Source organism: Vipera ursinii (assembly GCF_947247035.1).
Source record: "Vipera ursinii genome assembly, chromosome: 1".
Taxonomy (NCBI): domain Eukaryota; kingdom Metazoa; phylum Chordata; class Lepidosauria; order Squamata; family Viperidae; genus Vipera; species Vipera ursinii.
In genome coordinates this window covers 284,967,506-284,982,380 of record NC_139512.1, presented here as the reverse complement: position 1 = coordinate 284,982,380, position 14,875 = coordinate 284,967,506, and the positions used below count along the sequence as shown (strand labels likewise).

General features: G+C 35.3%; 1 protein-coding gene across 1 annotated transcript in view; it reads left to right on the top strand.

Annotated features, from left to right (window-relative positions):
• The window catches only part of SIPA1L2 (signal induced proliferation associated 1 like 2), a 193,080-nt gene extending 179,241 nt beyond the window's left edge, over positions 1-13,839 (top strand). The window contains exons 16-22 of the mRNA XM_083361188.1: positions 266-383; positions 1,877-2,096; positions 4,107-4,238; positions 7,308-7,361; positions 8,239-8,356; positions 10,579-10,660; positions 13,624-13,839. Coding sequence (XP_083217314.1) covers positions 266-383; positions 1,877-2,096; positions 4,107-4,238; positions 7,308-7,361; positions 8,239-8,356; positions 10,579-10,660; positions 13,624-13,770 — 871 coding nt within the window. The 3' untranslated portion in view covers positions 13,771-13,839. The remainder of the gene's footprint in view (positions 1-265; positions 384-1,876; positions 2,097-4,106; positions 4,239-7,307; positions 7,362-8,238; positions 8,357-10,578; positions 10,661-13,623) is intronic.
• The last annotated feature ends 1,036 nt before the right edge of the window (positions 13,840-14,875 follow it).

Here is a 14,875-nt window from a genome sequence, read left to right as displayed (position 1 = left end):
ATATCTATTGTGATCATGATTGTTATTAATTGTAGTTTCCATGCTTAGTTTAAATGTTTTATAAATTAAAATTTATTTATGTATTAGGACTAGAATAGTATAACTATAGTATAACGAATAGTATAACTACACATAACTATGTGTAGTTATGTGTGTGACATGAAGAGGAATAATTATAAAGATATTTAGATAGGAACGCATTATTAGTTAACTAAAAACCTTGTCTCTGTGGGATGTATAATTATGTTGATGGCCTTTCTTCAAGTCAGCTTCAAGCTTCTGTCAGGAGTATAGTTTCTGAAGGCCAGCAAGCTCTCTCAAAAGAAGAATTTCTGAAGTTGATGATGCAGAATAACATCTCTGCAGAGGATGGAAGAAGAAAGGTTAGCTATTTTAAAATATATATATATATTTACTTCTTAGAGTCTATTGTGCCCCAAATCCATTGCTAAAGGTTTAAAAATGTTAGCAATGAGCAAGAAGATAGAATAATTGAGAGAAGTAGGATTGTACAATGCATTTAGAAGAAATATTTTGCAAAACATAGTGCACAAATGGGGAATCCCTTCTCAAAGAATTCAAGCACTACATTCTCCAGAAAACTTGCTCATAACTGTTGTCCCCAGTCCCACAGATAACATTGTCTTCAAAGCTATGCATAATTAGCTAAATAAGAAAGGCATTGTTTACATTTTTTCTTGTTTATTTAAGAGCACATATTTGTATAGTAAATTAGAAAACAACATTTGTATCACATTTGGAAAGCTGTACTTAAAATCACTTTGCTTTAATTATAGTTAAAAATAAATAAATGATAGTTTACATTCCAAATATTCATGCATTCTGGATTACAAGGAACATTTTTTCCTTCCAGAATTGATTCAGATTTGTGAAATGAGAATAAAATTCTTTGATACATGTGTAGGGTAGTTTACCAACACTTGAGAACTAGTCTTTCTTAGCATTCAAATTTTATGTTGTGGCAAAAAGGAATTTATAGTGGACAATATAGTGTCTTTCACTTACCAGGATAGAGGGAAGAGTAACCTTAAAGAACAAATCTTATTATGTTAGCTTCCCAAGCATCTGAAATTCCCAGGGAAAGTCCTGCTTCTCTGTGCTAAGGCTTATAGAATGACACTTGGTGTGACATGGAGACAAACCTTCTCAGCAATGGCATCTACCCTAGATAATAGCTTCCAATTTGCAATATGCTAGGGTGATGTATTTTAGACTCTTTAAAATATTGACTTTCTTATATTGATTTTCCTTGGACATGACTCCATCCCCTATTAATTTATTGTTCAGTTCATTAACTTTACAGAGTTCCACCCTGAAATGTTTTTGCAACTTAGTTTAATGCTTTGGATTGTTTTATAAAGAGAGGTGTTACATAAATACATAAAATAATGGTAAATGTCTTCTAATTTCCATTAGGGAGGTTAAGATCCAAGTTGCTGGTTTTTTTTACATAAATATAAATAAATAATATTTTCAGGAAGTAGAAACACATTTGTTTTGTTCTGTATTATTTTAGGGTTAGACTGTATTTCATGTAGAATTAATTATATTGATTCAGTATTAAAACTTAGTCTTACTCCTTTTATGAAAACATAATTATTTAGTACGGGCTGCATATTCTATTCAACCATTTGGAGCTAATTTTTTACTTTCCAATAATTCATGATAGGAGAAGCTTGTATATCAGGATAAAATTACAAGACGTTTACTATAATAATACACTGTAGTTTCTGATGCTAGCGAAGCAGTATGAAACGAGCTATCTCTAGAATAAGGTTTGTTTTTGTGTAAACTAAAAAAATTCATGATAATTGTTTTAAGTCTGACTACTAATTTATTTCCCTAAAATGTTTAGTTTTCATTTTATGGCAACCTATCTCCAAGGAGGATACTGTATCGTACTCTTTCTGATGAGAGCATATGTAGCAACCGGAGAGGATCTTCCCACGCTAGCTCACGGAGTTCAGTGCTAGACCAAGCATTGCCAAATGATATTTTGTTTAGCACTACGCCACCTTATCACAGCACCTTACCTTCCAGAACAAGTTTAAACAATGGTGTTGGAAATCTGCGAAGTAAGTTGTGTGTGTTTGTATGTGTGATGCATCTGCTGATTTTATATTTGATTTTCAGTTGGCAACACATATCCTTTAATTGAAACATAAAAAATGGCTTTATATTGATGGGAGCAGTTGATTCACCTAGCCAGGATTGTCTGGTGGTGGGGTAGAAAAGAGTCAAGATGGCAGGCATGAATTGTAGAATCGAGCCTTTGCCTTTTGGATTATAAGATCATGCCTGCCATCTTCATATTTTTTTTTCTTCTCTTCCCCCACAATTCCTTTGCATTAACTGGAAATAGCTGTCCAGAATTTCAGTTTTAAGACATCAGGCTAGAAACCTGGAGATTTGTAAGTCCTAGTCCTGCTTTATACATGAAATCTAGCTGGGTAACCTTGGGCTAATCACTTTCATTCAGCCCAACTCATCTCACAAGGTGGTTGTTATGGGGAAAATAGGAAGAAGGTGTCAGCATCCATCTTAAGGATGGTACTGTTGAAGCAAAATTAACTCTGAGGTTCCCAGACCCCAACTCATAGAATTAATTTTGCTTCGACGGTACCATGCCGTGTATTCAATTAACAGTAAGATTTTCAGAAACGGAATGAACCTGGTGATTTATTTGGACCCTCAAGATGGATGCTGAGTTGTTTCTAAAAATAATCGAAGGTGGAAAATAAATAAATAAATGTTAAGTTTGTGAACTGTAGCTACAAAGGATGTGAAACTTTACTGAACTACATCTGTGTCTTATAATATTTTTTTAGACTACTGTAGAGATTCACAAACTTTGGGCACAGTCCCTAGATTCTCCTACAGGTAGTTGCTAATTTATCATTTTAAATGTGAGTGTTTCTTTGTATATAAAATACTATAAATTTCTTCTTCAATCGCACAAACTGCATTTAAATTAATTTTAAATTAAACCTCTTCTATATAAATGTGTGCTTTTGAGTCATTAACTCCTGGGGAATCCCTGAAGTTTTCTTGCAACACTTTTGGAAGTAATTTGCCATTACCTCCTTCTCAGGGCTCAGAGAAAGTGGCATCAAGTCGCCCAGTTGACTTCATGCTTCTAAGGGAGGGACTAAAACTCATTGTCTCTGATTTTCTTGCCTGGTGCCTTATCCACAACATCAATAAATTAAACTTTTTTAATTAAATTCTTTTTTTATGCTTTAGTCCTCAACTCAAAATACTATGTGCACCCAAGCATTAGATTATTGTAAATGACATGTTGTTTGTGTGCATTCATAGTCTTGGAAACAGTTTTCATCTACTAGTAGTACAAACTCCATAGGTTTACTCTGCTGGTATGGGAAGTATTTTTACCACTTCTCAATCTCAGCTGCACTCACTCTTTTTAAGGGGAGCTAGGAATAAAATGAATTGTTCAACATTTGAACAAACCTGAAGAAACACTTGTGGTCTGTAGGTATTATTTGAAAGATTATTATCTATGATATGAAAATTAGATCATTTTCTTCAGTCAGTTTAAAATATACAGCAGAAGGAAACGAAAAGGTTTGGCAGGTAGTGAGTTGGATGATAAATATGTGACATTCATTATATGAGATGTCATATTTAGTTTTACCAGGGCATTGAAAATCTCTGACAAATTCAGGAGCAGATAACAATTGCCAGGTCAACCAGCTCAAAAACATCTGTGTACTAAATATAATTGCATAAACTTGCAATGAAGCACAAGAGAACATATCCAATTACAAGTGAACTCTGGTGCAGATTCTGAGACTAATAATGCCTTTTTTCTGTACTCAGTCTGACCAATGAAGAATAAAGTGAGATTATTCACATAACTCAAAAAATATACTTACCAGTACATTGCATCTTCATCCTATATTTTCAGAAAAATAAGCAGCTGTTTGAATTCTACAAAATAGTCATCCCACCTCTTAATAGGACAATTTGTAGCAGTTGCCCGATGCTCATATATTTCAATGGTTTTTTTTTCTTTTCTAACCTATTAAGGAATCATCTTAAAGCCCACTTTCTTTTTAATATAGATGAACTGTGGTTCTCAGATGGATCTTTATCTGACAAATCAAGATTCAATGATCCTGGCTTAATGCCCCTTCCAGATACAGCAACAGGATTAGACTGGTCTCATTTAGTTGATGCTGCACAAGCATTTGAAGGTAATGTGCGATCAATGTAATGGCGGCTAAATTAGCATAAATTAAGATGCAACCCTCCTATTATTACCAGAGACAGTAGCACTCAAAACATTTGATAATTTGGCAGTTCCATGCATGTTCTCCTAACCCATCAGTTTTCCATTTCTAAACCTGTAATTCCCAGTTAATAAATGGATTGTATAGGTTTCATGGTCTATCAAATTACTAGTAGGTGCAGTGAACTTAAGACAAAATGTACAGCTACAAGACTAAAAAAATGCCCTTCATCAAAAGCGAATATTGATTTTTTTTTCAACAAAATTAAAAACAATATCTACAAATTATCCTCCAGGTAAAGACTTTTCTAAAGTCATTTTTCTAAACCTAGTCGGTTTCTGTTATGCTACAATAAAGCTAATAAACAGGTAGCAGGACAGAAATGATGATAGGTAGATGATAGATACTGTTGCAGAATCCGAACAGTTACATAATTGCAGTTTGGGTGCTTTGCAACCGGTGCTAATTTATAATGGTCACAGAATTCTGTGGTTATTTGATCACCAGTTGTGAGCTTCATATCCAGCTTCTGACAGAAATAATGGAGAACTTGGTGTTAAAATCAAGTCATGATTGCAGGATGACTCAACAGTTGCAGGTGATTTGCTTGAGGAAATGACATTATCAATCTGGCATGATGAGGTGGACTTTCACTTAACCACATCACTTAGAGACAAAGTTTGCTGGTCCCAACTGTGATTACTAAGTGAAGACTACCTGTAGTTTTCTGATTCTTGGTTTGTTTTTTTTTACACACACACAAACACACACACAAAATATTGAAAGCAATCTAAAACGTGTTAGTTAGAAAGAGTGCTATCACGGTCTTTTTAACTAGAAAATGTCAAACTCCTGACGTTTTGCTACTATAGAATAAAGCAACTCTCCTACTTTTTCTTCTAATGTATCATTTATTAAACTTTGTAAAGTAACTAAAAGATAAAAAAGATAAAACACCCATTTTCTCTAAAAAATAAAAATAATATAAAGCATGGGCATACTATAAAGAGGTTGTTTTTAACTTGCCCCTGAACCCATCTTAGTATCCTACGTTGTGTCTCAAAATGTTGCCAACTTGATTCAGGACAGCATCTGTACTTTTACAGATACCTACAGTTGTTTCAATGAATTGTCTTGATTGAACATGGTGGATTCAATTCACAGTTGTATGAATAGAAGGATGTTTGTGCAATGGGTTTCTTGCTGGCTTTTCATGGTAAGATAATGAAAAGCATTTGCTTCTGCCCAAATTCCAATAGATCTTACATAAAATAGAAAATGAATATAATGAAAAACTGCATAACCTAGTAAACTTCATAAGCTTAATGAGAACTTGAAACTTGATTTCTCCTTTCTGTTTAGACGTTCCAACCCGATTAGCTCATTTATTTTCAATTTAGACATAAAATGGGCAGTGATGTTATAAGCAATGGAAATACTATAATTTACTTTTAAGAAACAAGTATATAGTTTTTCTGGTGGCTTTAGACAGATATAAGTCATGTTACATATTAAGACTTATAGTATAGCAAAATGAATAGAATTTATCATGCAATGAAAGTTAAAGAATTTCTGTTTTGTGTTCAGTTTCTGGGATGCCAGATAGAGCTAACTACAAATATTACACAAACCATCTCTTTTTAATGGTGAATTATATTCATACATCTTTTGCAAAGTAGCTTCAAACAGTACTCCTATTCATGACACACAGCCCCATTTCCTCCTTTTTATTTTTATTTTTTTATTTTATTTTAATTCCATTTATATCCCGCCCTTCTCCAAAGACTCAGGGCGGCTTACAAGCTTAGCAGTAGCCTTCATTCTATGTATATGCCTGCTTATTAGGGCTTTCACACACACGCCAAGCGGCATTATTACAAAGTCAGCTTAATTGGCCCCAACAATCTGGGTCCTCATTTTACCTACCTCGGAAGGATGGAAGGCTGAGTCAACCTTGAGCCTGGTGGGACTCAAACCTGCAGTAATTGCAGGCAGCTGGTGTTACTTAAGGAGGCATTAGCCCACTGCTCCACCAAGGCTCTACTTTTTAGCCTTTTCCTTTTTTAAATCTTTCATAGCAGTTGTTTTACTGTGCTAAAAATTAATATTCTACAAACCTGAACCCTTTATATAGTTATAACTCATGGTAATAATTATGCAGCTAGTGATACCGTTAGTGTATTGATCATTACATTGGATATTGCTCATTCAGCCAAAGTCGATAGCAATTTCTCTCCAAATTAAGGCTAAACACATAAAGCAAATGAAGGCATTTTATATGAAGAATCAATCCAGCAAAAGTGAATGCTCATATCTTGCTATAAAGAGAAAGAAAGTTACCAAATATCCAAGCGAACATTGCTTTGTGCACTTTCTTTTCTGTCAGTTCTCAACATGTACTAGTAAACTATAGATTGAAAGATTAAAATAAAGTACTTAAATATATTCAGTAGAATTAAAAACATTAAGCAAGAGAAAAGAATATGCTGTATGTTTCTGTGTTTCATTATTTCAGTACATAGATGTGCAAGGCATTTTTTTCTTTCTTTTTCTTTCAGAGTAAGTTCACTTTTGAATGTAGTCATGTTTTATTACAAATTTGGCTTGTAAAACAAAAAAGAAAACTAAATGCTGTTTCTTATTTTAAAAGTTCAGCTATATCAAAATCAGACTAACCCACAAACCTATGTAGTAAATTTTATTGCTCTTCCTCTAATACTACCTAACTGACAAATATATCTGGGGGAAAAAACCTGTTACTCTTTTTGTTCCACTTTTATTTCATATATTTTGCAACTACTTTAACTACTAGAATTGTCAACATCCAGGTGAGAACATGACAATGCTAGATTGATGATGAAAAATATTGAGTAGGGTTTTTTTTTTTAGAAATCCCACAGTAAAGTTTACACAACATGACCCTGTAAATTCCACAAGCTTGAGTTGTTTCACGTAAGGATAGCAAGTGCCATAATCCAAAGCTAGTTCAGTGGATTCTGTTTGTTCATAGGAAAATTCTAAATCTTATTTCAGATTATGACTCTGACGAAGAACTTGGGCCAGTCTGTCATCACACTTCGTTTCTAGGTGATGATCTGGGTAGACTGTTGGATATTATGTTATTTTTAAAAACGTATATGCTTTTATATGTTTGCACGGTTGCATGATTATATACAAGGTTTGCGTCTTTGCAAGAGGAGAGGAGGGCATGCTGTGGTCAGGGCCAAGACCTAGAGACATAATGAATAAAGTCTACAAACAAATTATCTTTGCCTCTACCGAATACAAATGTTGCATGGAAAAAGCTCAGAGTCCTGTTCTTTCTTGTTCTATAATAAATGTCTGTGTGCCATACTTTTTTTTTCTTCTTTTAGTACTGGGTGTAATTTTGGCTGCCACACTGCATGTCTTTCAGTGGGGAAGCTTATTTCCCAAAGAGTAAAGCATGTATTTTGTCCTTGGAAAGGAAGTAATTTAAAAATCATTGGTGTAAGCAGCTTTCTTTTTATGACTAAAATTGATCTGCCTGTGATAAGATCATAATGGAAATTTTAGCTCATTGAAGTTCAAGTGTATAGGTAATTAGTTCCTTTATTCAAGTAAAATAGTAGATCGGATTTCATATTTTTAAAGGAAATATAAAGCTTTTTTTCTTATGAAATATCTGCTTTGCCTTAAAGTGTTTTGGTTTTAGAATTTCTGTGAGCTTTGGGAAAATGAGATGAGTAATAAATAGGGGGGGAAATGTCAATTACAGCAACGCTCAAGCTGTAATGAGCATGCTTTAGTATTTGTCCGGAAATTCAAGGGATGGGGAATGCAGATTTAAAGAAATGGTTGCAAGCATTTTCTTTTTGGGCTCTGTCTTGATTCAGATAACAACAGTTCTTGATCAGTTTTGAATTCTGAAAGTATTTCTAGGTTACCTTTTTTTAGTTATTTGCTTATGTATTTGCCTTTCTAGATCAAAGGGTGGCATCTTTTTGTACCCTGAATGACATGCAGCATATGCAGGCTTTGGAGAATAACCAAGCCTTGGGCTCAAGTCCAACAAATGGAAAAGACTTCATTGATGCTAATGGGTATGTAAAGTATGTACAAAGAAGGCTACTTCTTGCGTGATTCTACTACTTCAAATTTTGGGGCAATGCCCAAATCCAGTAGCAGCCAGTTCATCTGGATGCCATTTGCAACAGACTGTCTCCGAAGTGAGCCACCCTGTGTGGAATTCCCTTTCCAGCGGAATACAAGGAATTCCTTCCATATTGGCCTTTAAGAAGACTTCAGAACACGCCTTTCTCAAGTGACTGTTGATAACGTTTAGTTATGCAGTGCAAGTCTGAATTCGTAAGGTTTTAAATAGTAGTTTAATAATGATTTAATTTGCGGTGGATCTGTTCTTTTGATAGGGCTGTTTTTTCGGCTCAGATCCTTTGAGAGTGGGTGGCCTAGAACTGGTATAAATATATCTCTTGTTTCACCTTTGTTATTTTTCTTTTAATGCTGATAATCCATGTAGGCAGAAAAGTTCAGAACAGAAGTAGGAGACATGATCTGCATTTCTGTGGCTTTAAGACAGCAAAACCAAAGTGTATGCTGTAGGTTGCGTCTGCAGTTTAGATATATTCAGTTGCTTGTTTGAAGTCTGTGTGAGCTATAAGGAGTTCTGGTACTTTTCTTTCTTTAAAAGGCCAGGAGCCATGTCAGCAAAACCTATTTGGTTAGACTTGTTACTGCACAGAAAACCATTTGAAGCGGCATCACAACGTCACTTAAAACTTTAGGCTTTTCCAGTTCTTTTCCTTCACGACCATAGTCATGGTGGGGCATGTACGCAATGTAACAATGTCTTAGTCTCTTCCCACATATTTGCACTCACCTGTCATTGTTTGAACAGTACTTGCTTTTCCCAATTTGACTACTTCCTTCCTATTCCCTTGCTTTTTCATCACTTATTCTCTTGCATTTGTTCACATAATCTCAGTTAGGTAAGCACAGCAGGAACCAATCCTAGTAGAGCTCAACATGCATGATTTTATTGGATTAGATTTTAGGGAGTTCAGTATTGTTGCTTTATTATTTCTTCTCTTTGTTTTGCATTGTGATCCACAAAATGGAGTTGTCTCCATTTTGTCTCTCTGTGTTTGTCTGATCCAGCAATGCTGGTCTTGCTTACATTAATCTTGGTGAGCAAATATGTGTATAACACTTGCAACTTCTTGAAACCATCCACTTTCCTTGCAAGTTCCGTCACTATGATTTCATCTGTTTACTTACATCCTTCCTTATTTCCTTAATTTGTATGCCACCCATTCCCCAAGCATCCCAAGCAATTTCAAAGGCAAATTCCTTGGGGGGAATATCACCCTTCCTTATGGAAAATACAGAAATGTATTAGGAGCAAGAAAAATCATATTGGTTGTTTCTCCACTTTATAGTTGTATCTCCATTGTGGAATTTTGTCCTCTATAATAAATTTATTTACATTGTTATTCATATAGCTTCTGAATATATTTACTCTTTCTTGCATTTGTTCTAACACGCGTTCTTCTTTGGACACATCTGTACAGTTTTCTTAGCAGTATGGAAGTGATTGGCCTTTGTCCTAGTTTTTGTTGTACTTCTTAATCTACCCTATATCCTTGGTATTTCTTGTGGTCTGCCATTCAATTATTAACTAGGTTTAAACCATGAGATCATCTAAAGTTTACTAGGCGTTACTATCTAGCTGGGTATATTAATCCATACTTCACTATGTCATTAAGACTAATTGTTTTGGATTTCTAGTAACAGAAAGCCTTTAATTAATGACCAGACAAGGCTGTGGCTGATCATGGTGTTTGTTTTTTTTAAAAAAACTAATTGTTTCTTTAATGGTTGCCCACTCTGGGTGGCTTACAAAATCCAGAAATAAAAACAGGTAAAAATATAAAACAGCACAAGCAACTGGACCAACAGCCCTGACAATAACAGGAAACCACAACAGGGCCCTTACAAATGCATTAAACCCTGGCCTAAGGCCTGAATCAGGCTTTAAGCAGTTTTCTAGAACCCCAGAAGAATGAAGTTTAATACATGCTTTTCATCTATAAAGAATGAATCTCAGCAACTTTTTCATTTAAGATTGGGTCTTTTAACTCTACGTAATTTTGAATTAGAATCTGAATGCTTTCATATGGTTTTGAAAACCATGATATACTGCACATTGCTCAGTTGCTATGTATGTTTTGTCTGGAAATGTTTTATTAGGAAATCTGTATGATATTTTGAACTAACCCCAAAGTGCATTTTGATTTTTTTTTAGAGAGGATAGTCCTACTACTTTGACTGGAAAAGTAAACCAGCTAGAAGTGATCCTCCGACAATTGCAAACTGATCTTCGAAAGGTAAAAAATAAAATGTATTCATTAATATCAGACAGTTTAAATGAAAATACTGTAGAATTTCTGTCTAGGACCTATACACTAGCATACATGTTAGTATGGAGAAGGGAGAAAGGCGGTATACAAATATAATAAACTTAAACTTAAACTTATATGAAAGCTACACTCATGTGGTACAGGCTGCTCTTGCCATCAGAAGTAACGTGGAGTCAGCATACTCAAAACAGGGTAATTAGTATTAGTGAAATGAATTAAAGAAAAAAAAACTGTGTGTGTTGTGACCTCAGACCACGTCAGGCCACAGAGCAAACCACATTTTGTTCTTAAAATTATGGGAAATCTGCACATGACTTCTGCTTTCTAATTTCATTGTTTCCTAAGTGTTCAGATGTATTTATTGTATGCTTGCAAAAGTAACTTCTTTGAAAGGCAAATATGTATTCTCAGATATAAATTCAAGTAGCAGTACATGCCATAGAGTCTCTAGTGAATCACATTGCTATATTGTCGTAGACCAGGGGTCAGCATCCTGAAACAGTGAAAGAGCCACTCGGAACCAGTTCCCTCACAAAAGGAAAAACTGGGAGCCGCAAAAAATGCGTGCACATGCATGTACATGCGCACATGTGCAGAACAGGGTTTAACTGAAGAGTGGACACAAGGCGAGATATACACCTACCCTGCATATTTGAATTGATTGGTTGAACTTTTTTAGTCCCACTTTTTTTTTTGGACTGCACATGGCAGAGGACTGGGAGCTGCACGAGACGGCTGAAAGAGCTGCATGTGGCTCCGGAGCCGCGGGTTGCAGACCTGTGTCCTAGACAGATCAGTGTCTGCCTCCATAAAAGGCAACTGTATTTAAATAACCATTTTTGAACCAAGAAGTATACCAGGGGTATTTTTTATTGGGTGGCCCCATTGCTTCCATGGAAAAAAGCCATTTCCATACCCTCATTACAAACTTAACTAGTAGGCTATCATGAAAATAATTTGAATAGGAAACATCCTGCTTTATCTAATTTATTTTGGAATTACAAGTGTTCAAATACGCAAAAAGGATGTGTCAATTTAATTACTCAATATTTTCCATTTAGATTGTTTTTGAAGACCCAGATTGTTGGGGGCAATATGCTGACTCTGTAAACTGCTTAGAGAGTGCTCTATATCACTATGAAGCTGTATAAGTCTAAGTGCTATTGCTGTTGCAATCTAAATGTGGTATGTTGACTGCATATTTCAGAATAACAACAGTATAATAATAATACTGTTCCCACCTCAGTGAGGTATGACAATATAGATGTACTGTTTTTCCAATTACATATGATGGTGAGTGAGATTACATACAAATTTTAGAGTTCATTACTTTGTGACTTTTGAACTTTTAGTATCCTCTGTAAGATTAATTAACAGAAATATGTTTTCAAACACTGTAAGGAATAATTTCATAACATCAGCTAAAGACCTTATTGTGTAACTAGAAAGCTTGATGTCTCAGATTAACATTTTCATAAATATACAGCTCACGCTGCATCTGACTGGAGTAGATCTGATTAATTAAACTCATATCTTGTACAGTTTATAAAAAGGAGTGGCTGGAAATGATTTTGGGAGGCGTTGGTGGCATGAACTGCTAGTTAAAATTGGCCCTTTGGATAAATGTCCCACTGTGTCTATTTTTTTAAAGGAGAAATGCAGAGAATTCGAGGGAGAATAAATGTCATACCCCCCACTTACCTTCACACCACATTTCCTCTGACAAACTCAGTATAGGAATAAAGGGTCCTTTTACCCTGAAAAAGATATATCCGTTCCTCTTTACCAAGTTGCAGTTCTTCGGGATTCAACCCGCCAAACTGCCGACCTTCCAATCGACAAACTCAGCGTCCTAAACCACTGAGCCACCACGTCCCTTTTACAAATCATAAGATAAATCATAAATCACAAGATACAACCAACAAAGTGATAGTCATAAGATACCAATAGGAGTAGGTAATAGGAAAGATGAGAAGGATAGCAATACATGGTTATGTATCCTTAGGCATAAGAATTATGTGTATAGCAGAATGATGGCATGGCGGAAAAAACTGTCTTTGTGTCTAGTTGTTTTGGCACATAATGCCCTATAGAGGAGTCCCGAGGGAAGAGGTTGAAATAGATGATGTCCAGGATGTGAGGGATTTGTAGATATTTTCTCAGCCTTCTTTCTGGCTCTTCCACTATACAGGTCCTCAATGGCAGGCAGGCTGGTTGCAGTTTTTTTTCTAGAGTAAATAGTAAATAGGTAAAGGTTTCCCCGCACATGCATGCTAGTCGTTTCCGACTCTAGGGTCCGGTGCTCATCTCCGTTTCAAAGCCGAAGAGCCAGCGCTTGTCCGAGGACCTCTCCATGGTCATGTAGCCGGCATGACTAGATGTCAAAGGCGCACGGAACACTGTTACCTTCCCACCGGTGTGGTCCCTATTTTTCTACTTGCATTTTTACATGCTTTCGAACTGCTAGGTTGGCAGAAGCTGGGACGAGTAACAGGCGCTCGCTCTGTTACGCGGCACTCGGGATTCGACCCACCAAACTGCTGATCTTCTGATCATCCTAACCCACTGAGCCATAAATATTAATAAATAGTAAATAGAAACCATTCAGCTGGTCATCTTGTTTTGTCTTACAGTTTTGTATTCTCTTTGCAAGCACATTTAAGTCATATATGTTTTTTGTGAAATTATATATTTTGGTTGATAGCATGATGCTATCAATGATATAGAAACTGGGTTATCTAGTCCCATTTAGCTTGTTTAGGCTGCAAGGCTACCTTCTTTAAAACCAAACTAATTGAGATAATTTGAGAATCAGAATTCCACTGCCGTCATTGTGACCAAGGAAATAAAGTAAATATGCGCATGTTTGTTATCTGTGCTACAAAAAGAATGATTATAAGCATAATTTCAATCCTTTTTCTGTGATCTAGGAAAAGCAAGACAAGGCTGTTCTCCAAGCTGAAGTCCAGCATTTGAGGCAAGATAACCTAAGACTTCAAGAAGAATCACAAACAGCAGCTGCTCAGCTAAGAAAATTTACAGAGTGGTTTTTCAACACAGTAGACAAAAAATGCTAATATCTGAATTTTGAAAAAGCACTATTGAAAAACTTTGTAGTTTTGAATTTGCCTAATATTATTTTAATCAGCCTTCAATCTTTTAGACATTTTCTGCTGTAATCTCCACCCAGGCCATTTAAACAAAGCTACAAACTATGAGAAAGTCTTTATATCCAGTTGAAGAAGAGAACAAATGACGTGCATTTGCTTTCGTGAAAATGAATGTACACTACTGGTGTCATTTTAGACATTTTAGAATAAAATTCTGGTTTGAGCATGCCTGGAAGAGAATGATTTGGGATTCATGGTCACTCCTTCAGGTGCTCCAGTGAAGTTGTTTAAAAGCAATTTATGGTAACTTGGGTTTCAGCATTGTAAGATAAAAAAAAGTAGCCGTATACTTTCATGTTTAAAGGTGCTCTATTTTTTTGTATGTACAGTAGATACTTCCACAGTCACATTGTCATAGCAATAAGAATGGACGTAGAATTAAATAGTCACAAAGCTGTGTTTATTAATAAAAATAGCACTGATAAGTTTAAGAGTAGTTTGGATGCAGATATACAAGGAAATATTTATTTGCAGAAAAAAATGGTGCCTGAATTTAAACTGTGTTCCAATTTTCTAAAGATACACATGCTTTGTATAATGGCTCATTTGATCAATTCACTGTCAGTGACTTTATATAATTCATATTCAGCAAAGATGGTTATAGAGAGCCTAATTATAATAATCCTATGTGATGTGAACCAGCCAATCATTTGTATAATGCCAGATTTGTTTATCTTTGTACAGAAGCTTTGAGCATGTGACTTGTATTTAACATCTTTATTTAAGCTTATTTAACCTCCTTAATTTTATAAAGCTTTTGTTTTACCTGCACTATGGTGAGGAGGGGGTTGCAAGCTACAACGTGTGTTTAGCTTGCCAACATGGCACTGCAGAGTTCTAGAAGAGTCTAACAATTGAATGCTGCTAGTACACAACTTGTGTTTGTATGCTTTAACATTTAACTGATTTGTTTGAAATGAATATACTTTGCTTTTTTTAAAAAAATAAATAAATGTTTAAAATATCAACCACAAACAACAGTGCTCTGTTTTCATTGATTCGAGTTACGGTT